Genomic DNA, 25,166 nt, shown 5'->3' with positions numbered 1-25,166 from the left:
CTTTCATTTCAACAGCCTATCTCTGCTACACACACAACCTGCTGATTGACTGATACTTTTCCCCCTCCTTCATGAAGAAAAAACTCACAGAGAAAGCCTAGAGAAAATAAAACCTCTTTTGCATCATCTTTAGTAATTATATCAGGATTTTTTTTAAGTATACATAGTCAGAAAACCTAATTCTATGGCAGTTTAAAATACCTCTCAGAGGGTAGTAGCATGGGGTTTATTTGGGCAAGGATACGATCATTGCAATAAGACAAAACCATATTTACTCATCTTGTTAAGGTTACCTACAGAAAAAGAATTAAAATTCTCAAGTGGATGAACTGTGAATTTCTTGAATACTGGGAAGTCAAGGCAGGATATAAAAGAGTTAGTAGCATCAAACCTTGCAGTTAATTAAAATGGAAGCTGGAAAAGAAATAAGGCTTAGGTTTTCTTCCATGCCTGCCTGCAGAATTTCTGATCTCCAAAAGTGAAGGTTCTACAGTTTTGGTAAGATTGACTTAACTTTCTGCACACCCTCCTCTCTCTCACTCCCTCTTTCAGATGTTCGTGCTGGAGAATGTAGGGGAAAGGAGTGTTTGCAAGAGTACTGACTGTTGATTTCTGCTTCACAGTCACTACTGTCTTGGGCCATACACATCGCAGAGGAAACGACTGATTAAGACTAAGCTCTGTCTCTAGATGGTCAATTGTTTCTTCTGCCTCCTGAACAGATGATTGTACATGTGTTTAGTTGGTAGCTGGAAAATGAACACAAAGTGACAGAAGTTTACTATTGTGCTTCCTCCTGCATCTCCAGACATCTGCATAGAACAACCACCACAAGATCAGTCTTGTCCTGGTTTGAGCCAGGATGAAGCCAGTTTTTCTTTTGCTGATTCCTTTTTTCATTTCAGTGAGCTTTCTTCAACTAGCAACTGCGTGTTCTGCTAGGTTGATAAGACACTGGAATGTTTATAATTGCTGGGCCCTCAAGGTCGTGCCTTTGCTCTGCCGGCTCAGACACTGCAGGGGGATTTGTGCCCCCCCCTGTGGGAGGCTGGGTTAGACGAACAGCAAAACTGGCCAGAGATATTCCATCCCATATATCTACGTAGGCTCGGGGGAAGGTCGGAGATGACAGAAGAAAACTTCCTTCCTTCCTGCTTCGCTCTCTCTCCGCTTCGCTTCGCCTCTCTGTCTGCCTTCCTTCTTCTCTCTCTCTCTCTTTCTTTTGTTCGTGGCCGGCGTCTGGGAAAACACCATCTGCCCATCATCGTCGACCTATCGACCTCAAGCCCTCCTGACCCTCGTAACTCTCTGCCTTTCTCCAGGAGCAGCTTCGGGATTCCTTGAAATTGTCTCGTCTGAGGGAAGTGCTGTGGGAGTTGCTGGGGGTGGGGGGAGGCGAGAGGCTTCTACCCACACCTTTGTATAATCACATATATATATACATATATACTCTCATATCACATATTAGTATTCTAATTAAAGCTGCACGGTTCAGTTTTCAATCTAGCCAAGTCTCTCTCTTTTTTTCTCTCTCTCCTTCCCTACCTGGGTGGGAGGGGGAAGGGATTGAGAGCATTGTTGTCAAACAGTGACAACAATTAATTGGCACCCAACGTGGGGCGCCTTTGTCTTTCACCAAGGTTTGATGAAAGGGTATTTGTTACTTCCATATGCATACTTCAGATTCAAATATTGAGTCAGCAGAGAGACATGCAAAGAAATTACACCATTGAACAGTTTTACCAAATATGATTTTTAATGAAGATATCTATGACATGTTTTATTCCAGCAAAACAGTTTTCAAGTTACAAGACTGAAGGCACATATTTGTGAATCCATGGTGCAAAATTTGACACTCTTGTGTAGACACCAGGGAAATTTGGTCTTCCACATCCATAACCCCAGCTAACAATGCCAGTCAAAAACCATTTTCCATCTCTGTTTCTTTGACATGACAATGGTCCACCAGAATCACCCTAAAAAGAACATATGGAGTTGTATGTGTTTACAATACAGATTATTAAAACTGAGACAAATTCTCAGAGAAGATATTTTGCCTGAGTAATTCCAACAGTGATTATGTTTTCCGACTCACACAGTTCAATCAATCAGACAGCCAACAGAGTGTTTTTTTTCTTGAAGCAAAGGGGATTACACAGTTGTACCAAATTTTACTCTTTCACAAGAGGAAGGACTAGCTCTCACTCTTTAAAGACATTAATAATGACATCACAATTCATGGACTAAGTTTAAAATTCACTATTAACTTCCTAGCTTCAAACTCACAGTTAACTCCAATATCTGCTATTTAATATGCATATTAATTTATAAGTTACACACCCACATATTTTTTTTTTAAATACAGTATTTAATTATTATAACTTCTTCCAAAATAAAAGTAAATTGAAACAGATTGGATCTTTTAATTAATTGGGGCTTTTTAATTAAGAAGGAAAAAAGCCTGAAGTGTTGTCCTCTTGTAGGTACAAACCAGCAGGAAATGTTAAGGGACACAACATTTTTTTAATTAGGTCAGTTAAAATTAAGTCTGTTCTAGGCTTCAAAGTTTTTTACAGCATGGACAATGCAAATAGTACTCTTTCTTTATGTGGTATTACTGTAAAAATATATTTGCAGACATTCAGGGGGGAAAAAAAAAAAAAGTACCTCTGTTTTGGGAAAATCTCATGGACCAAGATTATACTTTCCTGTAAAACTCTGCTGTAGACATGCCACCTCTAAAAAAGGCATCTAGTAGCAAATTATGCTAAATCAAAACATTGGGTGCAATACAAAATTTCCAAAGCCAAGCTGGTTAAATGTAAATGTTTTGTAAGAGAAGTGGCTACTTTCTAGACATATTGTTAGAGCTAGAAAACTATTTGCTTTACTTTAACTTTATAGCATCTTAGGATATGCAGGTTGGCAAGAACAACAGGAGATGATCTAAATAAAGCCATCTGCTGTTCAAAGCAACATTACCTTGAATTGTTTCACAGAATTGTTAAAGATTTACCTTAGAAGATGATTTTTACATCCTTGTGTAAAATCAGGATTTTACATTTAGAGAGTCAAATTTTTAACTTTTTTCTTTAATTCCTGGGACAAAATAGAAGTGGAACACTAGCATTTTTTTCAAAACAGAAATTCCACATTTTTATCATCTCTATCAACTACCAGACACAGTCACACATCATTTGCCCTTACAGAAATGCAGCTGAAAGACCTCTAAATGATGCCTTTCCTTGGCTATATCTTAAGTGGCCATACAGATAACTGCAGAAATAAATTCTTCGACTAGTGAAAACTATGGTTAATACCAATGGCCTGCTCATCTCTAAAAGCAGCTGCTGCATTGTATTGTCTAAGAAAGCCCTCAGACATTGCTTGCCCTGAGAGCCACTGTGATATTTCTCTCTCTTATGTAGTTCAGTGGAAGTTAGAACATTCTGAAGATTCCAGGTCTCCTACATAAAAAATAATAGTTTTAGTATTATTTTAACAGTAAATTTACTACTATTCCAGTAGTAAATATATATGATTTATTTAAATTCCATATAATCTAGTATACATTATATAATATCTGCAAATATATTTCTACAATAATATAGTATAAATTATATAACAAATATCAAATTTTATATATACATATATATCACGTGTGTATAAATAATTTTACTACTATACATTACATTCAAAACTTCACATTTATTATCTCTCAGCATTTTCAAATCAGACATATTGTACTTTTGAAAATCTATGCTTAGTTGTCTGCATCTCATCAGATAGCCCTGTAGTTCCAAGTTGGGAGGGACAGAACTTGGTAAGAGACAAGCTAGTTTCTCAGGTTTTTCTTCAACTGAGGGGACTCTTGTGCCAAAAATTGCCTGACTTCAACTTGCTATGGGACATGCAAATCGACTGGCTCTCGGCCTTCAACTGAAACATGCACATAAAATAGCAAAACTCAGAGAAAACCCAGGTGACAGATTTGCTTATAGAGAACTCTTACACTGTTGTTTTTCAGAACTGAAGTGTATGGACCACAAAGTGGTCTGCCAGTCAATTCTTGCACCTCAACATGCAACAATGAAAGATAAGATATACTCTATGCAAAGTCTACTAGGATACATACTTTGCATCCATCTCTTTTCCCAGACATTAGTCCAGCACAAAACATCCTAGCTGTAATAATCCCGTATGTGGAATGACATGTTGTTTGGTCAATAATTTCTACCTCTGCTTTCTGAAGAACTGCTGAACCTTCATAATCTGGAAAACAAATTGAAAGAAGGAAGATTCAACAAACCTTATCATTTTACTCCTCTATTGAACTACACACAAGAAATCTTCAGAAAATATCCACAGATACTTTTGACCTCCAGGTTATTCCAGATTCCAGACAACTGGAACAAAATATTCTGTGATAGAGCAGAAAGCATTTAAGTATCAGGCATTTATGCAACGTGATCTTGGTCCTTTGATCACACCAAATACAATAGCAGCCAAAAAACTTTTTCAAATGCCTTTTGCAAAATATCTCAAGACTTCTTAATTTGTTCTCTTTTTCTTTTTTAAAAGGAAACAGGATTTTACAAAGATATTTGGATCATAACAAGACATATTTACAATTAGGCTGGTATGTCTGAATGTGCCAGATCCAAAATTAAGATTATGAGTTACAGTCTTTTGGCAGCATAAAGAACTTGGATATATCTCAATATTTGGTCCTCTATGTTGGAAAAATGCCTCTTTTAAGATATACTTCCAGAAAAAAACAACTACAACAAAACTGATTTGTCCACTCCTTCAATACAACAGCTTTAATAACACGACCAGGTGAGCCTCTCAAAATCTAGATATAGTCAAAGAGAGCTCACCAACATTAAAATATGTAAGTGCTGGTTTACATCATGAAACCTTGTTTCAAGATTTGATAAAGTTGGTATGTAACAAATCATACTTTAAAAATACTTAAAAGCCTGATTTGGCAGTAAGATTGTATAAATTGATGAAGGGAAAAGAGGGGAACAGGGAAAAAATATTTTTCTTTTTGAGGCAATAAATTTATCTTTCAAATAATCAGCTTTTGAATTTCACAGATGACTTTATCAGAGGGCCAAAGAGAGACACCACACCACATGTCCTTACCACCATCCTCTCCCTGTAAGGTGGCTGCACAACCATCAGCTCTCTCACAGCTATTTGTAGAGATGTTGAATATAATTTAGCAGATGGTAATTCTGGCTGTGAACATCAAGTCAAAATGCTGCAGGATTACTACCTGCTGCTGCCTTGCACTGTGCATTTCCATCTCCCTCAATCGTTTGAGAGTGGTGGGGCCAGCACAGTATTGCCAGCCCTGTGAGGACAGGCGGGGCTGCACCAGGACAGACCCCGGGGTCAGGACAGTTGTCTGTTCCTGAAGCAGCCCATGACTCTGTGAGAAGCCCAGGCTGGAGCAGCTTGCTTCAAACCTCATGAAGGAGGTTTGTGGAGGACTCTCTCCCATGAGAGGGACCCCACAGGGAAGCAGGGCAGGACTGTAAGGAATCCTTCTTCCTGAGGAGGAAGAAGGGGCAAGAACCACCAGCTTGTGAACTGACTCTAAACCCCATCCCCTGTCCCCCTGTGCCGCTGGGGGGAAGGAGGGAGAGAAACTGGGAACAAAGTGATTTGGGCCTGGGAAGAATGGAGGGGTGGGGTAACATGTGCAAGCCCTGCTCTTGGTGTTGTCTGTGTCCTGCGTGCGTTTGATTAGCATGAAATTAAACTATTATTTTTTCCCCAAGTTGAGTCTGTTTTGCCTGGGACCTTAATCAGTGAAGAACCCTCCTTGTGCTTTGTCTCAACCCATGAACCTTGTCCTCCTCATCCCAGAGTGTGTGTGGGGGGGGGGAGAGGGAGGAAGAAATTGAGTGAGTGGCCATGTGGCTGTTACTTTGTTGTCATGTTTGGCCCAAACCATGACATTATTGTTGAGCCAGCCAGGAGAGAGACAAGGAACCATGACCCAGGGGCAGACATTTTGTCAAAGGGGTGGCCATTTTGTCAAGCCATACTCCAATGACAGAGCTGGCATCTTGCAGCCCAGGGTCAGCACCACAGGGCTGTTCAGCCTGCAGAGGCTGGAGGAGGGAGACTTAGGAGTTTCATCACCCTGCAGCAAGCAGAAAAGGGTCCATTTAGTTGTGCTAACACAACTCACAGAGTAACAAAGGAGAAAAACAAGACAATGTTATTTCAGATTTTGTATAGCTCCCTGCAAGTCTTAGGTAACAACACAAGGTCCATAGGACCAGCAGCCAGTTTTCCTGAGGAAGGTATGTGCATGCTCAAACCTACTTCCATAGGACACTAAATTAAAAACATTATCATTTTCTGCACACATCAGCCATGCAAAAAAAGCAGGTGTCCTACACCCACACTCACAGCTGTGAAAGCTGCTGTTCACCTGTGAATAAAATTAGCTCAACTGAAGCTATAAACCGCACCTGCTTCCTGCCTTTGTCCCCAACCTGTTATCCAGCACTTGTCACCACTACGGACTTTGTGTGAAAAGGGAGGCACGCAGATGGGCTGGATAACATGGCTCATCGTGTCTGGCCATGGTTTGCTCAACTGCAGCAGTGCAATGTCGTAGTCATAGTTCCTGCTGTTGTAGTATTCATGGACAACGATCCGTCTCACCGCAGATACAAACTTTGCACGGCCTTGAGTTTGCATTCCCAGGTGAGCACGCCATGCTCTGGGGTCAGCCAGCCTGGTTAGGAGCAAAGAAACAAACCATCTCTTAAATAAAGTACCCCAAAACTGACAGTGGGGCAGGTGAAAGAGGAAGACACATCCCTCCTCAGGGTGGTGTGAACTCTGGAAGACAAAGGTGTTTGGGGCCTCTGGCAATGTCTGGGGCAGAGTTAGGGGGAAGACTACTTACTTGCTCCCTTGAAAGCAGTGAGCTGCAGACAGAAGCCATTCTTTTGATATCACTGATGCTCCGCAGTAAGCAGCTCCCACAAAATGGAGGCTGACCTGCCAGGGCCATTCCCCTTCCTCAGTGTTTGTACCGCCTACAATCCGAGAGATGGGATTGCTGCTCTTGCTGCTGCCACAACCTGCAAGGGATAATTCAGGTTATAATCCATATCCCTAATGCTCTCCTTTAATGAGAGTGTTTCCCCCATAGGGCATGAAAGAATTTTTCACTTTGAAATGTTTTGAAATGCATTTCCTTGCTCTGCTCCAATCAGAGAACTTCTCTATTTGGCTACTCTATTCCTGAAACAAGAGGTAACTCCATTAAAAAAGACAATAACCTGGGAAGTTCAATAGGTTTCTTATCCAGTTCTACTTCAGAAATTGGCCTCTGCATATTTTCTGTGTCAGAGATGTCAAAGGATCCATTGATTTAATAAGCATCAAAATGAATATATAAAAACAGACAATCTTTCATCTCTTTTTAATACTGTCCGCCCTGAACTGAAAGGACTCCATCAGGAAGGAAGGAAGTCCAGCATCATCAGGACACTTCCTGCCAAAACTGTGGGAATGATACAAGAAAAATGTTTGGTCACTTAGTGTTTCAGAAACCAGGTGGTCTAATCGCTAATGTGCATGGAAATAACTGCAAGTCTGAAAATGTTGTATGTTACTTATAGGTGAAGAAGTCATGTCTCAGCACAAAAAGCTTCACACTAATTTGAAGAGCAATGAAAAAGTACCCTCTGCCAGGCATTGTTCCTATGCCTAGTGCATGCACATAAAGCCTCTGCTCAGTAGTCCCACATTCCCACTCAGAGGTATTAATGCTTCTGAACACTTTCCAGCACTCAGCCAAAGAGTCAAAAGTAGCATTAATGTTTCCGAACACAAGTAGGTGTGCTGTCTTTTAAGATGTCCTACTGGATCCAAAGCAGGTGCTGGCAGATTTTACATACAGATAACATGCCAGAAACAGCTGAGGGTCAGACAAAATACCCAGGAATATTCAGTTTAAGCAAAAAATTCTAATCCCACTTTTATTGCCATTTCAGTAACAATTGCCTGCTCACTTTACAGCAAAACAAGCTGAAAAGCCCACACAGAGGTTACTTTAGGAAGATTTGAGACTAGAACCTAACGTGATGCTATGAAATATTGGGGTCTTCACCATCTGAAAGAGGCAGAGAAATGAAAAATTTCTGGGTTTTATCTCACTGCAGCTGTGTCACTCCTGAAGTTCAAATAGAGTGACTCCAACAGAAGTACCAGACACTGCTGCACACACAAAAAAGTGCTGCTTTACCAGTTAGCCAAGTTAGTTCTGCTATTAACTCTGCTTCCCTGCTCCTTAACACAGCTACAATAAGCATTACAGCTGACTAAGACTCCTAGTTACAGTAAGGTCACCCTCCCACAAGAATTTAGGAAATTCTGTAACCAGGCCTAAAGTAAACCGGTAACTGATCCCTAACCCACTATCACTGAGAGGACACAATAAAAACTCAATACCTGCTGTATGAGTTGTGCTCACTCCAAAACAGGAAGAAATAAAAGGCTCTATTGTGCAAAAAGTTCAAAGTTCAAAAAGATGAACATTTGAGAGGGACTTACTGCAGCTGCTTTCATCACTTCCATCAATACAGTCCACAGTCCCATCACACTTTGCGTTTTGTTTCCAAATGCAAATGTTATTCCTGCACTTAAATGTTTGGTCGGTGCAAGGAATACCTGAAATAGTTGCAAGGGGGGGGGAAAAATACTATTGTCTCAGCTTAAGAAGTGAATACATGTCTATACAGATTAGAGATTCATACATGTATAAATAGTTAGGAGGGAGCACAGCAAAAGAGAACTTTAGCTGGAATGGCTTAAACCAATCTCTAAGTAGAAGAAACTATTCAAGTAGAACTACATCTATACTAAGGGTTGCATCAAGTTGCCCAAGTCTGAACAAAGCTTTCTTCCTGTCTTTTCCCATACCATTGATGAACATGGATATAGTAGCAAAAACGTAGCTGTATAGCAAGTGTTAGGCTAGAAAGAGAGAACATCCAATACTCTAGAAAGAAAACCTCCTTTATATTTTAATATTAAATACAAAATTAAAGATTGTAGTGAAAGCTGTCTCACTACTTTTGTTCAGTTAAACTGCAACCCTAGCCTTGGCATTTTCCTGTTTCCCTGTGGCTTGCAATAAACTCAAACTCCGTCTATTTTTCTTGTCAATGTACAGAAGTATCCTGTAATAATTTACATAGACTGTCTCGTCAGGCAAGTAAAAAATCATTACTTTTATTTTAAAAAGTTACTTTCAGCACTTCTGAGTTGTGCTCCCTTTCATGTCATGGTGTCCGTTTATTCTAAAAAGTTAAAGAGACTGCTGATTCAAAATTTAAATGTACCTAATGCTAAATTTATGGCTTCCATAGCATTTTAAAACACATTAACCTTATAACCCTGAAAACTGCTGAAGACAAACTGTTATTTTTATACTCTTTTGCAGATGTTAGAGCAGATCCAGGAAATAATTTCTACAGATTATACTTTGAAGAGATAAAATCTGAGATTCAAGCTTTAAATCTCTAGATCCCCATCCTGCACCCAGAGTGCTTAATTCTTCTCCCAGTATTTTGCTGAAACAGATGTTCATGAGGTCATTACAAGGTAGCGGTCAAAAATCAATAACAGCTTCTGTATAAGCATATTAGAAAACGGAACAGAATTATATAGCCTGAGTTAGATTTGATAGTGCCTGTTAACACTTGGAATACAGCATACAGTATTCATCAGGACTGGATAGATGATAAAATAAAGAAAAAAAAAATCAAGAGAGTAGCCTTACTGAGAGTGCAGTTCTGCTCATCTTTTCCATTTTCACAGTCACTTACTCCATTGCAGGTAAGCGGGTTATCCTGTATTGTGAAGCTGGAGTTACAGTTCCACTCAGGGACAACTTTAAAAACATAAGTCGAATCAGCTACAGAAGTGTGCTCATAATGTTAACACCATCCTTCTGACTGTGCCCAGATACCACTTTTGTAGCTTTACTGCACAGTGCAAGGATGAGTATTGGTGCCACATTATGCATGGAGAAAGTAAAGCACAAAAGAGCTGTGACCTACTCCAGTTCACACATTGCCCCAAGTGGTATGCCCCAGCTTCTTACCCTCTTTCACCATGGATGTTTATTATCACTCCCCTTTACTCTATGCACCACAGTTTGTTATTCTCCCACAAAAATAAAATCATCAACAACCTCAACATTGAACAGAACTTCATAATTACCAGCATTTATCGCATAGCAAAAAACTAATATATAGCCTATTACAGCTATTTTTGCACATCCAGTTACCTTCCCTGTGCTTTCCAGTGCCATGCCTTCTTCATTCTTAGTTTCATCCCTTGCTAATTAATTGTGAATTAAGCATTCAAGAGACTGACAGTCTGTACCTGGAGATACAAAGGAAGCTGGAAACAAGATTCCTCCCACCCGAAAAAAATTCATCTTGTTTCAGCTGCCTTCTAAGGCCAGAGAACACATTCATTAGGTTTTCCAGTTAAGATATCTGGTGAGTGAATACAAACCACAAAATAGTTCATCACTTCCATCAAAGCAGTTGTTTATCCCATCACAGCGTTGCATCTGCTGGATACATAAGCCAGTTGAACACTTGAAATGCCCAGGTGGACATGCTGGATGTAAAAGAAAGACAACAAAACAAAAACAAACACAAAACTTAAAAGTTTTCTTTTCTCAAATATTGTCAAATACCTGTGCTAAGGTAATTTCAATTTACAGTCACTAAGCTGTTCCAAGGAATTATAAAGTTGATCTAAATGTAATAGTCTGTATGGATTGCTAGCACTCAAATAGAGATCAGATGTTGAAAACAAGGATTTTTAAGAAGAAAAAATATCTCCAAGGTTCCAGCTCAGCTGTCACTGCAGTATATACTGCAGGCTCTATACTACGACTGAAACAAATCAGCCATTGTTTTTATGGTACAATACAAGCTAGCTTGGAATGTCATTGTCCTTTAAAGGGCGGTCTCACTTTCAATAACTAAAATTTGCAGCACCTTGCAGCTTCAATTAGTAACCTGTGTTGAGGTGACTTATGAAATACATAAATGCTTGCCTTTTAAAATAAAGTAATGAGGTGACCATCTTTTTACGTACTCCATGCACGTGCAATGGATAAAATTGCTCTAATGTGACAAGTAGCTATGACTAGAAACCATTGCTTCTCTATTACTTGAACTGCATTAATATTGTAAGATTGATGCAAGGGAAAAAATAAAAGTAAACAACTGCGTGTTGCAAGACTTGAGAAAACTCAGATGGTAGACTGCTTTATCAGCTGCTTGAGATGTTTTTTCAGCTCAAATTTCTACCTGCACACAAAATATTTAAACTGATGGGAACACCAGAATAAGCTGTTGGTTATTTGGTGTTCTCTGTTCATTACCTGGAAGTATTCATAGCAATAGAAGCACTGCAAGCAAAAACTTGAGGATGAGAGCAAACAAGAACAGCAGACTTCAATTAACTGCATGGTGGCCATACACATGCAAGAAGCTTTAAGGACTGTGCAGAAGAGAACAGCCTGTGTGCATACAGGAAACAAGAGCATGCTGCATATGCCCACAAACCTTAGCTGCATAGGCTTGATGAGCTACAAGAGGCTCTTTGCTAGTCACCTGACTTAGTAAGCATAGAAAAGAAAAATAAAAACCCAACAGAAAATTTCCTGCCTAAACCTAATTAGGTTCTACTGGACCTGAAAAATGCTGCTTCATCTCTGAAATGCAAAGACGGGTTGAAAAAGATAAAATCCATCTTACGCTGGCTGATGTTATAGCTGCCATACTCCACCAGAAGTGGCCTCTCTGAGACCTTCGAACTGCACTGAAGTTCAACGTTGACAGCAGAACTCGCAACGTGGAAGACTGTTTGATGATCCACATAGTAACCGCAGTACCTGAAAGTGTTCAGTGGAGTTCTAAAGCAGCCTTCACATCAAAATTGCCTTACATACGATATTAACATCACCAAAATTCAGCAATACAGTCAGCTGCCATACTTTATTTAAGAAGCAAAATCTGAAACTGTATCCAAATTCCAAAATGAAGGTCATAACTCTTCATAAATACACACAGGCAAACAGAATGTTTTGTCAGAAAGTCTAGAGGAATGGAGATGTAATGAAGAAATTTATCAAGATAAACATAGGCATTTTTTACACTCCTTTTGATATTCTTCTCAAAAGGCTTGGTTTTGATGAGAGAGTAAACGTGAGCACAGTGGAGAACAAATTTAGCTGCTCTGATTTTAAGGATTGCTCCTAAAGAAGAGTGCACAAAGGCATTGAGATAAAATTTGTCCAACTGCTTTGGAAGCAGAGAGGAATAGTTTTAGGGAAACTGAAAATATTTCTAACTAGTCACCTAACCTTCATCTGCCATTAACACTCTGGAATTTTACCTTTGAAAGTGATGTCTTTGAATAACTAGTCTAGATGAAAAACAAAACCAAAACCAAAAATACCCCCTATAAAAGCTGCCATTTTGGCAAAAAGCTTCATTGGCCTTCTGCCTAGGTGCCATTTAACTCAGAGAAACCTACTTGCTCCCTGATGCCAGCAAACATTTAATCCATCCATTGCTAGCGCATTTCTATTGTCCCTTTCACCAAAGTTGTTGCAACTGGCATTTAGATGCTATTCTAGCTGAGAAACAACAACAGCAAACAAACAAGAAATAACCCCCAAAAAACCCTTTTTAATGGGGAAGAGTTGGTGAATCATGCTTTAAAAATGGGAGACAGTAGTAAACCAGTGAACACTGACAGTACAAGTTTTTCTAGAAGAGGAAATAAAGACCCTTTCCTCTGTTCCACTAAAATGTCCCAGAAATGCAGCACTTATGATAAAAACATCTGGCTTTAAGACTCTTGTCAAGAAAAGTAATTATCAGTCTAAACAGATTTAAGAGCAGAGGCAGCTGTATTGATTCTTGGCACAGTTGGCACACACACTTGCTGGACAGCAGTGCAACTTCACAAGCTGCAGCTAAAATGAACTCAAAGAATATAAAAATGGATTATTGTATTGTTAAATAGACTAATGCACTGTTATCCAGAGGTAAATATTTCTCTTGTTTATTTTGCTGACACCAGGCATGGCATCAGGTCTACTCTTCGTGTCAATGAATGCAGGGAAATTGGGCAGTGATTTCCATGTCGATAGATATTGACTGGTGCCCTATCTACCCCATTAATTTGTTTCCTCATGTGCTTTATTTCACCCTATGAAAATAAAGCATTAATTTAACAGATCCAGGAGACCCTATTTCAGCAATGTGAAATTCACATTTCTCCATGCAAATGGAGAAAACAATTTTAAAAATAGATTCACTTTATACATCCTGAAAAAAATGAAAAAAAAAAAAAAAAAAAGTTAATTTTACAGCTTTCTACTATAATAAAGTTAACTGTCAAAAACCAAACCAAACCAAAAACAACCCAGAAACATCAAATCTATCAGGGCTAAGAGTGAATGCATCTTGCAACAGAGAGTTATCTTCTCTCATTTTAGTGTGTCTTTCATCCATGTTCAAAACCTAAAACAGCATGTCAAACTGCATAGCAAAATGCCACCTATCTGATTCTCTTCAATTAGCCACCAGATATTTTTACATCTCTCCTTCTGTTAACGACTTAGACAACTTCCCTTCAATAAACCCTAACACCGTTTAAAAAAAAATATTGCAAGCTGAATTGACTACTTCCCAGCACATAAAACAACCTCATCTCACCAGAACTAGAAGAAGCTCCTGCATGTCTGTGGAAGAGCTGAGACAACTACATCAATGAAGGTCTCTCCTTTATACAGTAAGAAAAGCCGTATGTTTTGGGGATGTGTAAGAGATGAGCTACAGATCCTTGGGAGCCTTCTACTAGTTTTTCACTAGCTATTTCTCCGGGTCCATGACAAACGGAGGTTGCAAAGCAACATCTGTAACTCGGTGCCATTGCTACAGAGAGAACATAATTAAGGGGATCCTGTCTCAAATGTTGAAGCAGGGAGTAGGATACCTTCTCAGGAGATGAGTAGATAAACGCATCCTGTAGCAGAGACAATGGGATGTTGCATCAATGGCTTTAACAAAAATAGAACACTGGCAACCTCTTTGTTCACATAAACCTTTAATGACATGCTCACAGAGACTGATATTTCTGCCTCTGAGAATTTTAGCAAAAGCAGTTTAGCAAAAGCTGTAACTCCTTTGACTAAGCAGAGGAACTTTTGTATGTACACTGGAAGAAGGGCACTGAAGAAGTGCATGGTTGCACTTAGTGTCTCTGGTTAGATAAAACTGTCCCTTGAGGTTTAAACGAATCTGCATCATCTTCACACTAGCAGTCTTTATTTACCAGGGTCAGTCTCCTGAAGCTTCTTTATCCTTTTTACCTAAGACAGCAGAATATGCATGCCATAAACTGCAGTTGTGGGAAGATGAAAAGATGAGGTTGTCCCCATTTTATTAATCATTAAAATGTGTGTGGGGGAATAAAATCTCAGACTGTTTCATGCTTTAAATCATATTTTTCCCATGGAAAGTAGACAGAGAACACAAATTCATAGTGGGTCAAAAGCCTCATCTTCAGTGAAAAAGACACTTTCAAAGCAAAGCTTGTCTTGGTCTACTTCTATCATCAGCAACAGAAATCAACAGCATGATTTCATGTGTTATACTTCAAAAGTAATTCCAAGTACACTTCTAAGGGTAAAACTGACAATAGTTTCTGTGGAATGCATAAATGGTAGTCTTATTTGAAAGCTTTTTTCTCATACAGAGAACCCTTACAGTATAGAATCATAGAATCATAGAATCATTAAGGCTGGAAGGGACCTTAAAGATCATCAAGTTCCAACCCCCCTGCCATGAGCAAGGAACCCTACCAATAGATCACATTGCACAAAACCTTGTCCAACCTGGCCTTAAAAACCTCCAGGGATAGGGCATCAACAAACTCCCTGGGCAGCCCATTCCAGTTCCTCACCACCCTTATAGTTCCTAATATCTAACTTAAATCTCCCCTCTCTCAGTTTAAAATCATTACCCCTTGTCCTATCACCATCTTCTCTGATGAAAAGCCCCTCCCCAGCTTTCCTGTAGCCCCTTTCAAGTACTGGAAGGCCGCTATAAGGTCTCCCTGGAGCCTTCTCTTCTCTAGGCTGAACAGCCCCAACTCTCTCAACCTGTCTTCACAGCAGAGGTGCTCCAGTCCTTTGATCATCTTGGTGGCCCATCTCTGGACCCTCTCCAACAGGTCTATATCTTTCTTGTGCTGATGGCACCAGAACTGTACACAGTACTCCAGGTGAGGTCTCACCAGAACAGAGTAGAGGGGCAGAATCACCTCCCTGGCCCTGCTGGCCACACTTCTTTTGATGCAGCCCAGGATGTGTTTGGCTCTCTGGGCTCTAGTGCACACTGGAGGCTCATGTCAAGCTTCTCATCTACTACCACTCCCAAGTCCTTTTCCTCAGGACTGTTCTCCAGCCATTCTCCCCCCCAGCCTGTATTTGTGCCTGAGGTTGCGCCAGCCCAGGTGCAGGACCTTGCACTTGGACCTTGTTGAACTTCATGAGGCTGGCACAAGCCCACCTCTCCAGCCTGTCAAGGTCCCTCTGGATGGCATCCCTTCCATCTAGGGTGTCAACCACACCACACAGCTTGGTATCATCAGCAAACATGCTGAGGATACACTCAATCCCACTGTCCATATCTCCCAACAAAGATGTTACAACAGCACTGGTCCCAATACTGACCGCTGAGGGACACCACTCAACACCTGCCTCCATTTGGACATTGAGCCATTGACCACAACTCTCTGGGTGCAGCCATCCAGCCAATTTCTTATCCACTAAGTGGTCCATCTGTCAAATCCATGCCTTGTCAGTTTGGAGACCAGGATGTCATGTGGGACAGTGTCAAATGCTTTGCACAAATCCAGGCAGATGATGTCAGTTGCTCTGCCACCATCCCCCATCTCTGTAGCCTTGTTGTAGAAGGCCACCAGATTGGTCAGGCATGACTTGCCCTTAGTGAAGCCATGTCGGCTGTCACCAATCACCTCTTTGTTTTCCATGTGCCTTAGTCAACTTTCCAGGAGGATCTGCTTCATGACCTTGCCAGGCACAGAGGTGAGACTGACCAGCCTGTAGTTCTCCGGGTCTTCCTTTTTCCCCTTGGTATGAACCCATCATCATTATTTTCTCCAGTTTTTGCCTTTGATTTGTATCTCAGCCATCCCTAATATCTCAATTTTTTCTAATTTTGTCATAAAAAGAACACAAAAAACTCCAGAACACATCAAATATTGTCTGTTTTGACTGTTGTTTCTATGAGCTCATTTAGTCCAGCAACCGGTTCCCTTTAAGGCATAATTTTAGGAGCTTCACACATACTGAATTTTCTCTATATAAGTACCACATCGTTTCAAAGAACAGAGAAAGTTCTTCTCTATAATACTCTCAGTTACACTCTTACAGGCCTGGCTGACTTTGTTTAGCTTCACCAGTGAGTGCAGAAATTAATTTTTTTCTTACTGAGACTTCCCTTTGAACAAAGGTTAAAAAATTTAAAAAATAAAAATATGTCCAACATCCTAAATCTACCTGGCCTCATCACCTAGTGACTGAATGATTATTTTTAAAATTCAGGAAAAATGGGTAGAGTATGTACATGAGAAAGCAGCAGCATTTCTACTAAAAAATCAGCAGTAACATTTTAGTTAAAAAAAAACTTACCTTGGCAGACAATCTGTGTGGTTTCTCTTTCAAGAGCCAGTGACTGGAATGCAGAAGCAGTTACTGTACTATTCCAAATAATCTCATTGTAATAGCTTTCACTGAGAAGTTAATTATGTTTGGTGTCCTCGTGAGCAATCACAGAATTAAATTACACTTTAAAGAGTTTTAATAGACCTTGTTCAATGATCCCAGAAAGCCCAAAATTATTTTAGGGTTCACAGGACCTTCACCTGACTCTTCACATTTCTTTCTCTCCAGAGAGAACCCGAGACTCTTGTTTTCATCTTTCTTGTACTTCTTAATAAAAAAATTTGCAAAGAGTCAGTTACATCATCAGCCAAATTGAAAGAATGGTAAGAGACATGGGTGAAATATCTCTGTGGAAACCCTGTGTGAGCTGCAGTAGTGATGGGAAGGTTTATTTTGGTAATGTTTAACAAACCATGCAAAAGTACTCACATGTGTTCATTAATTTTCCACCATCCTCGCTCACAGCCTTTAATATTCTTCTCACTGATGGTATAGTTATGAAACTTCAGAGCTATACCCAGGCTCTTCTGTGGAGTCTGTTGTGAGCAAGAAAGACAGTACAAGTAGTCTTATTTTTACTTTTACTTTTTTGGACATAGTACACAAAAGTCTTTAGACTTATCTCAGCAAATACTGTGCTTGGCAACGCTATGCTCTAGGAACTGTGCTGACTTTGCCAGCTCAGCAGACAGCACTTGAGACATCTGCCAGTCATTCAGTCTTGAGTAAAAGCAAAGGCTGGCAAAGCCCCACCACAGCTGCAGGCCTTCTCCCCTCTAGCCAAAACTCCTTTCGTCTTCAAAAGGCCACTGGCCATAGTAAGCAGCTTTTGTATCAAGATCAAAGTGCTCAACCACATCTAAATTAACTTGTGTAGGGACACAGCTCCAGCAGATTGCTAGCTAAGATACTGCACTGACTGCCTGTGTCACCTTTTACCACAATGTTATAGTCTTCTGCTGGCACCTGCTCAGCCAAGCATTCTCAACATTTTGAAAAACGTTAATCCCAGGAGTATCATCAGACTTAAAAATTAATTGGAATTCCCTTTATTAAAAGGAACAAAATCTTTTTGCAAGACTTCAAAAATGAAGATGGATTCAGGACAAGAATCCAGGAATTGAGATTTTTTTTTCCTTCTCTCTTACAAAAAAAAACAACAACATACAAAAAACCACAAACAAACAAACAAGAAGAGAAAAACACAACACACACACACACACAAACAAACAAACCCAACAAAACCAAACCAACCAATCAAACACAAAAAATAACATGAGTTGGGAAGTGAGGGAAGTTTCAGCATTGAACTACTAGGAAATTAAACTGTTTTGAGAAACAAGTTTTGGGGGTTGCCCATGTTAAGTGTCCAGAAGCTTTTCCCTCAGAAGTCCAGGGTGAATTGAAGACCCGAGGTTGAGAAAAAAAGTAATTTCCTTGGCTTTCTAGAAAAAGAAGATGCTGTAGGTCATGGGTAGCTGGACTCCATTCAGATTGGTGTGATCCAATGAGGGAGCCCACTAGCTTAACCAGACATGAGTAGAATATGCAGAAAGATAGGTAAACAGTGGACTGCATAGTATCCATTGTCATGTTCTTTAGAGAGGAAAGCACTAAAGGGCAAACCACAAGACACACATAATATTTTAGCAGCATCAATCGGGAAACACTAATTGTCATCAGACAAGGCGTGACAAAACTGTTTAAAATCAATGTATACTTTTGGTCATTTGCTTTCAGGTAATGACCTGCAAAGATGCAGAAATAGGTTACCAAGAAAAAAACAGAGTCTGGGAGGTTGCACTCATGCAATGGACCCCCTTAGAAGACAAAAATTCAATTTATTTAGCATAACAAAACAGACTGAAAATAAATATCAGATAAGTATCAGTAGTAACTAGGGTCACTGAGCCTTCTGTACATACTTTTTCCCAATTTTTGGGGGTAGGAAGAGAGAAATTTAAAACAGTAAAGTCTTACATTCTCTGCTGTGAAGTAATTCTGCAGGCTAAATACTAAAACTTACCTCAGCTCATTGTCTTTTTAATAGGACAGCTTAGCAACCTCTCTTTGTTAAGAATAAGTGCACAGAAAAAAGAGTAAACCCAATACAAAAAATCTGAGCACAGCCAAGTATTCAGCTATGTCATTTCTATAAACTGCCGCATCTGTAAGGATGCAGGTTACTTCCTACACCAGTGTTTCTCCTATACTTGCAGGCTTTGTGTGCCCAAAACGTACAACAGTGCAGAAGAGAGGAAGAGATTCATGTTACCTGGAAGTTCCATGCACAAAGACAGTTTGGAGGGTAATAGCTTGGGTAATAGGGACTTGTGATTTTCCCTTCATAGCCAATTGTCTCTTTTGTCACTATTGTTTTTCCACACCCTAGGGAGAAAAAAAAAAAAACAAAACGATTCAAAAGTTGATAAACATTACTATAGTTCTAGCAAAGCTATTCAGTGGGCTAAGCATCCAGATTTAACAGAATTCTTCCACTGCAAAACAGGGCAGTTTAGGAGTTATATTTATCTGGCTTCAAGTTGGATAAAGATACCCTTCTTGACGATGCAGAAAGACAAGGAAAGTCTAGGAATGGTTGCTGTGCTCTGCAGGACCAGGAGAAAACATTGTGAAGTTTTATACCAGTTATTTCACTGAAGGAAGTTCTGCCAAGAAGCCTCAGTGAGCAGTCATGCACATCAATACACCCACGCTGCAGTAGCATATGGGGATCTCTAGTCTTAAAATGCAGTTGATTAGAAGAGAAATGGACAATGTGCTGATCTAATCAGTGTCCCGGAAGCCAAAACTTTATTTTATGACTGCTCCATGGATTTAGAGAATTTATTCAAACCAAAACACACACATGAAAACCAACAAAGAAAACCCAACCCTGAATTGAAAGTTACTTATGAGGAATTCATCACATGCTTCTGTGAAGATGTAGGTATTTTAATGCTTAATTTCTCTCATCATAGAAGTGTTTGTTGCTTGAAAAGACCTTTACAATCATCAGGTCCAACAATTAACCTGGTACACTGCCATGTCTACCACTAAACCATGTCCCTAAGCACTACATCTACATGTCTTTTAAATACCTCCAGGGATGATGAGTCCCCCACTGCCCTGGGCAGCCTATTCCAGGACCTGACAACATTTTCAGTGAAGAAGTTATTCCTGATATCCAATCTAAACCTCCCCTGGCACAATTCAAGGCTATTTCCTCTTGTCTTATCACTTGTAACTTGGGAGAAGAGACCAGGTCCCACCTTGCTCCAGCCTCCTTTCAGGTAGTTGTAGAGAGTTGTAGAGAGTCTCCTCTCAGCCTCCTTTTCTCCAGACTAAACTACCCTGGTTTCCTCAGCTGCTTCTCATAAGACTTGTGCTCCAGACCATTCACCAGCTTTATTGTCCTTCTTTGGACATGCTCCAGCACATCAATATCCTTCTTGTAGTGAGGGGCCTAAAACTGAACACAGTACTCGAGGTGCAGCCTCACCAGTGCTGAGTGCAAGGGCACAATCCCCTCCCTTGGCCTGCTGGCCACACTATTCTTGATAGAATATTCTTGCTGTTGGTCTTCTTGGCCACCTGTGCCACTGCTGGCTCAGGGAAAGTATGCAGCATCTGTCTGAGGGTCTTGTATTGGATAACATTAAATTTTACTCCCGGTGCTAATAGCGTGATATTCCTGGTGTTATTTGTGATTATGACCTAACCAAAAAGCAAAAAGCAGATGATGGACTTGACACACAAACATAAATGACTCCTTTGTGTTAATGAGGCAGAGACCAATAGAAGATGCAGACAGAGGTAGTGAAGTTTTATTTCCTGAAAGTAGTTTTCAGTGCTGACCATCTTCCACATAATCACCCAGTCCCAAACCAAGACAGACACCAAAGCAGTGCTACACCTGGAATAACAACTCCATCTACTGGCACACTGCAGTCCCCACCAACTGAATACAGTTAGTGCTGGTTTCAACCTTCTACCTTCATAGTTCACTTGAGAACAGATAATCTGGGCAGATTAAATTACTCAAGAGGAAGGCAGACACTCAGTAATACATAGAAGATGAAGGAGGGAGGCAGGCATGTAGGAAAAAAAGAAAGTGAGATACAGAAGTCATTTATAGTCAGGAGCATGACAGCCCCTTTGGGATCTTAGACAGAAATAATACAATAAACACATTTCCAAACACAGAACCAACCTACTTTCTTGTGTAATAACCTCAAAATAGCCATGGAATTCCTTCTGTTCCTTTATTTGTGCTGCCTTAAACATTACCAGCATGAGATTGTTTGTGGACACGAGTGACACCAATGAATCACCTGGTTCACAAGCTCTGAGAGGGAAGAAAGGAGAGTACACAGGTAAGCAATTTGTAAAAACACAAACAAAAGCAAAAACAAAATCCAACACATTTCTTTCATTCTGTACATCAAATTTCCACTGGTGCAGACCTTACCTCCTTCAAAGCTTAGTAAAAAATCCATTCTCTTAAACACAAAAGTAGCTGTTGCAAGCAGTTACAAACCAAATATTGGAAAGTCAATTATTACAAAAAGAAATAAATTACAAACATGAAAACAAAGATGAAATGGTTAGCTCAAGGAGGTAATACTGACTTTCTGCCTTCGCTCCAAGCAAAAATGAATGAAACCAATAGTAAAGAAGGGCTAGTAGAAAGAGAAAATTTATTTTATTAGACCAGCAGGTTAGCTTGTAACTGGGGAGTGAGAAAGACAAGCAAGTTATTTTTCAAGTCAGAAATTAAGAACCTGAGCCAATCAACCAGTGTCATTAAAAAAAAATCATTTTTCTTTGCATATGCATTACCTAGCAGACATCTGTAGTCCTCTTCAGTAAGTATCAAGTGTGATCACCATCTGTTGTTTCATAGACTGCCAGTGAGTCATTCAGACTCGTAGAGGGCAGCTCTCAAAGAGGGCTGAAATGCCAATGCTCTTTTTTGAGGCTTATAGACACATCAACAGGCCAGAGAAATGGATGCCAGGAGTCAAAACACTGAGGTCTTAGTCTGCTTGATGGAGGTACTGTCTTCAATTTTTGGTCTGACAGAGCCCTATGGAATTAGTTACCAGGAATTTCAAACTAAAAATCCTCAAACAAGCATACTGGATCATTAAAGAGAGAGGAAAAAATAATAATAAAAAAAGGAAAGAAAGTAACCGTCCACATCCTTCAACCCATCACAGCTTCAACTCTGGATTTTGATAACACTTAAACTACTCAAACAGAGCAGCTAAAAAAAGCTCTGAAGTAGTAAGTGTTGGTAAATAACCAAAGAATCACAAGACTTAGTTTTAGAATTTCAGTGTTCATATGAAGAGCACTGATCTTAATATGGAAGAAAAATTTGCTTAGGGGAGGAAACTTTGACATTTTATTTTAGTTAGCATCTGTTTCATGATAAGAAACAGAAAATTCCACCCATAGTTTGTAGTTTTGTAGCTAGGTGAAGATACACTCCTGTAGAAAAATAAAAAATTTGATGAATAGTTTACTGTTCCCTTTATTTATCAGCTTATCAGCAAGATCAACTTTTCCACTTTTGTAAGATGAAAAAAGATTGCCGGGTGTAATGCATGAAGATTAAAATATTTTTAACAAAACTAAACTAAACTAAAACCATAAAAATACAGATTACAAGTCTTCAGGAAAAAAAAAAAACAAAACAACAACAACAAACAGAAACAACAACAAAACAAATGATTGTCAGTGAATTCTCAATGAAAACTTATACTCACTGGTATAGTATCTTATGTTTGATTGGCATCAGAGAGTCATAAATGGTCAGTGAGTCAGTGATGCAGTTATCTGCTTCAATCTGAAGGGATGCTATTGAAAGACGAATAAGATGGCCCACGGATGCAATCAGCTTGAAATAGCAGATCGTTCCCCCATGGATATCCAGTGGAAACTGTTCATGTAGGCGGTCAGCATACAGATCATACATACAATCTATTCCTGTTGGAATGTCACATTTTCAGCACTGGACACTCACTCCGAAACTGTTAAACCCATATGGTGTAAAAAAAAAAAAAAAAATCCTAAAAATTATTTTAAACTAAAGCATAATATGAAAGTCTGTCTAAATCTGAAAACAAAGTAACCTGTGCCATTCACTGTTTTCATCTTAGTTACAAGCCTGTGGTCAAGAAAAAAATCTATTACTAAAACTACAGAGCACAGCAAACAATGCTGTAAACAAGGCTTTGCAGGGTTTTGGCATGAAAGCATCTCCATTTTGTACGACAGATATTTGCAGTTAACAAAGCTCTGTGGAGTCCCCAAAGGATTAATTACTTAAATAATTGTTGCTTGGAAATGTTAATCTACTGTCAAGGCATAAATCAACTTCTCACCCCTACAGCTATAAGGATATTTATTATAAATAAAACAAAATAAAAACCCACATACATGTCTGTATTTATTTGGATTTTTTAGATATGGTTTGAATATCAGGGTTCTTGATGCTCTATTATGCTATAAGTACTACCACTAAACTCAGGTTAACCAATTCCTTCAGTCTGGAAGGGATGCTAGGACTTTTCTTGTTCAACATCCTGTTCAAAGCAGGGTCAAAATTAATTCAGACCAGAACTTTGTCCAGGCAAGTATTGAAAACTTTTGCAACAATGGAAGTCACCGTTAGAAATGGAAGTACTGTGAAACAGAAATTATACAGCCTAACCTACACAACACTTTTATATATATTAAAAAAAAAAAAAGTAAAAAAAAAAAGTAGTGTAATAATTTAGATAAGAATAGCTAAAAATTTGCCCTAAACCCCAAAAATTTACCCTACCCACACCCAATTTTCCAATTAAGCTGAAACAATTGTTACTTTCAAGTAACATGTATTGAGGTCTTCTTTCAATTCAGTATTGCAGCTCACGGACAAGGATTTTTTTATTTGGTCATAACTAAAACTCTTTGCATGGCTCTTTGGAGGGTGAGAAGGGGGAAAAATGCAAGTTAGGGAGAATAAGAATTAAAAAAATAAATATTTGCATTGATTTCTGCCTATTAAAAAGACAAGCCTCTGAAATATTTTGTATTGTGCAACATCAATTAGAGCACTGTGAAAGCTCACTATCAATTGTTGACTCCAATTAAATGCTGGCCTTTTAACCAGTAGTCAAGACAGGAAGTGGTAGGCTTTGTCTGACTTCCACTTCTAATTTACAGGCTTGAAACTAATGTTATGAATGTTTATGAACAATCTGTAAGGGTCACATACCGTTCAACTGAATTACAGCTATAACTATTTAAAACTTTGATTGAGCTATTGTTCTTCCTTCTTCCTTCTTGTTCTTATCTCTTCCCACTAATATTTTTTTTTTAAATAGTTATTTGTTCTTATCTACTCACCCTTAACAAAGCCAGCTGTGATCATAATCTTTAGAATTATGGGACTACTACTATTTCTACTAAGTAATTAACAGTGTGAGTTCACTGCTAGGATGGAATACAGTGCAGAGAATTCAGAGCTAGCTCTGGACGTAGAAGTAATGCAAGCATACCAGCTTCAAACCAAAGCTGGACACACTCCTTACCCAAAGAAATCATGCATAGCCAGATACCATGGCGATGCAAGTCACTTGCATCAGGTGAATCTCTGAAAGTCCCTTCTCCAGTCCGTTCTTCAATAAATCTGCACTCCACCGCTGTGTCCGAACTAATAGCGAGGTGCATCTTCATGCCAAAGTAACTCCATCGCTCTCGAATGCACAACCGGGCGATGCACCTTCCTTGTGTGCTGCTGCATTAACATTTTCACCTCTGCATCATATTCTGGAATCCTCACCAGACATGAGCAAAGGACCCCAACAAATGAAATTGCACCAATGTAAGACTTTCTCAACTTTCTTAACTCCTATGGCACTCCACGCTGTTGCTCCCCTGCAACCTCACTGCGTATCATCACTATTCTTCTCATAGATACCATCTGACACCTGCAGCTGACTACACTTTAAGTCTCTGAAAGACATCTAGAATATAGCAGGTCATCCTTCTCCCTTGGTGTGAAAGACACTATGTAAGTCCTGAAAAAGCCTCAGCATCAGTATTTGTGTGGCACTCTTCTCATTTTCTTCTCTTTTAGGGACTGCACTCCAGAATAAGTTGAAATACAAGATCTAACTGTGCTAATTTCTCTGGCTTGGAACACCAAACTGGGAAGTGAAATTGCTATGTAAGTGAGCACCAATGCAAAAAAATCCTTTTAAATAATTAAAATGCATGTAAGAATATGTGACAAAGGCAAATATTGCGAAGCTTTGCAGTTTAAGTCAGGAAAGGTTTT

At 39.4% G+C, this 25,166-nt stretch overlaps 1 protein-coding gene across 6 annotated transcripts in view; it reads right to left on the bottom strand.

The window, feature by feature from the left end:
• Nucleotides 1–1,746: 1,746 nt before the first annotated feature.
• Nucleotides 1,747–25,166, bottom strand: part of TMPRSS7 (transmembrane serine protease 7) — a 40,824-nt gene continuing 17,404 nt past the window's right edge. For 4 of the 6 annotated variants that reach the window (XM_051627479.1, XM_051627494.1, XM_051627485.1 and 1 more), the window contains 12 exons: nt 22,606–22,825; nt 21,049–21,179; nt 19,107–19,219; nt 17,261–17,367; nt 11,826–11,962; nt 10,567–10,674; nt 9,824–9,934; nt 8,593–8,709; nt 6,938–7,115; nt 6,495–6,763; nt 4,136–4,272; nt 1,747–1,976 (listed from right to left, as the gene is read on the bottom strand). In XM_051627479.1, coding sequence (XP_051483439.1) covers nt 1,806–1,976; nt 4,136–4,272; nt 6,495–6,763; nt 6,938–7,115; nt 8,593–8,709; nt 9,824–9,934; nt 10,567–10,674; nt 11,826–11,962; nt 17,261–17,367; nt 19,107–19,219; nt 21,049–21,179; nt 22,606–22,825 — 1,799 coding nt within the window. In that variant the 3' untranslated portion in view covers nt 1,747–1,805. Of the gene's footprint in view, nt 1,977–4,135; nt 4,273–4,309; nt 4,422–6,494; nt 6,764–6,937; nt 7,116–8,592; nt 8,710–9,823; nt 9,935–10,566; nt 10,675–11,825; nt 11,963–17,260; nt 17,368–19,106; nt 19,220–21,048; nt 21,180–22,605; nt 22,826–25,166 lie in introns of all 6 variants that reach the window. The other 2 variants (XR_007890341.1, XM_051627503.1) reach the window with 2 other exon arrangements.

This window comes from Apus apus, chromosome 1, assembly GCF_020740795.1.
Source record: "Apus apus isolate bApuApu2 chromosome 1, bApuApu2.pri.cur, whole genome shotgun sequence".
NCBI lineage: Eukaryota > Metazoa > Chordata > Aves > Apodiformes > Apodidae > Apus > Apus apus.
Note: the sequence above shows the minus strand (reverse complement) of the source record. Positions and strands in the feature narration are given on the sequence as shown.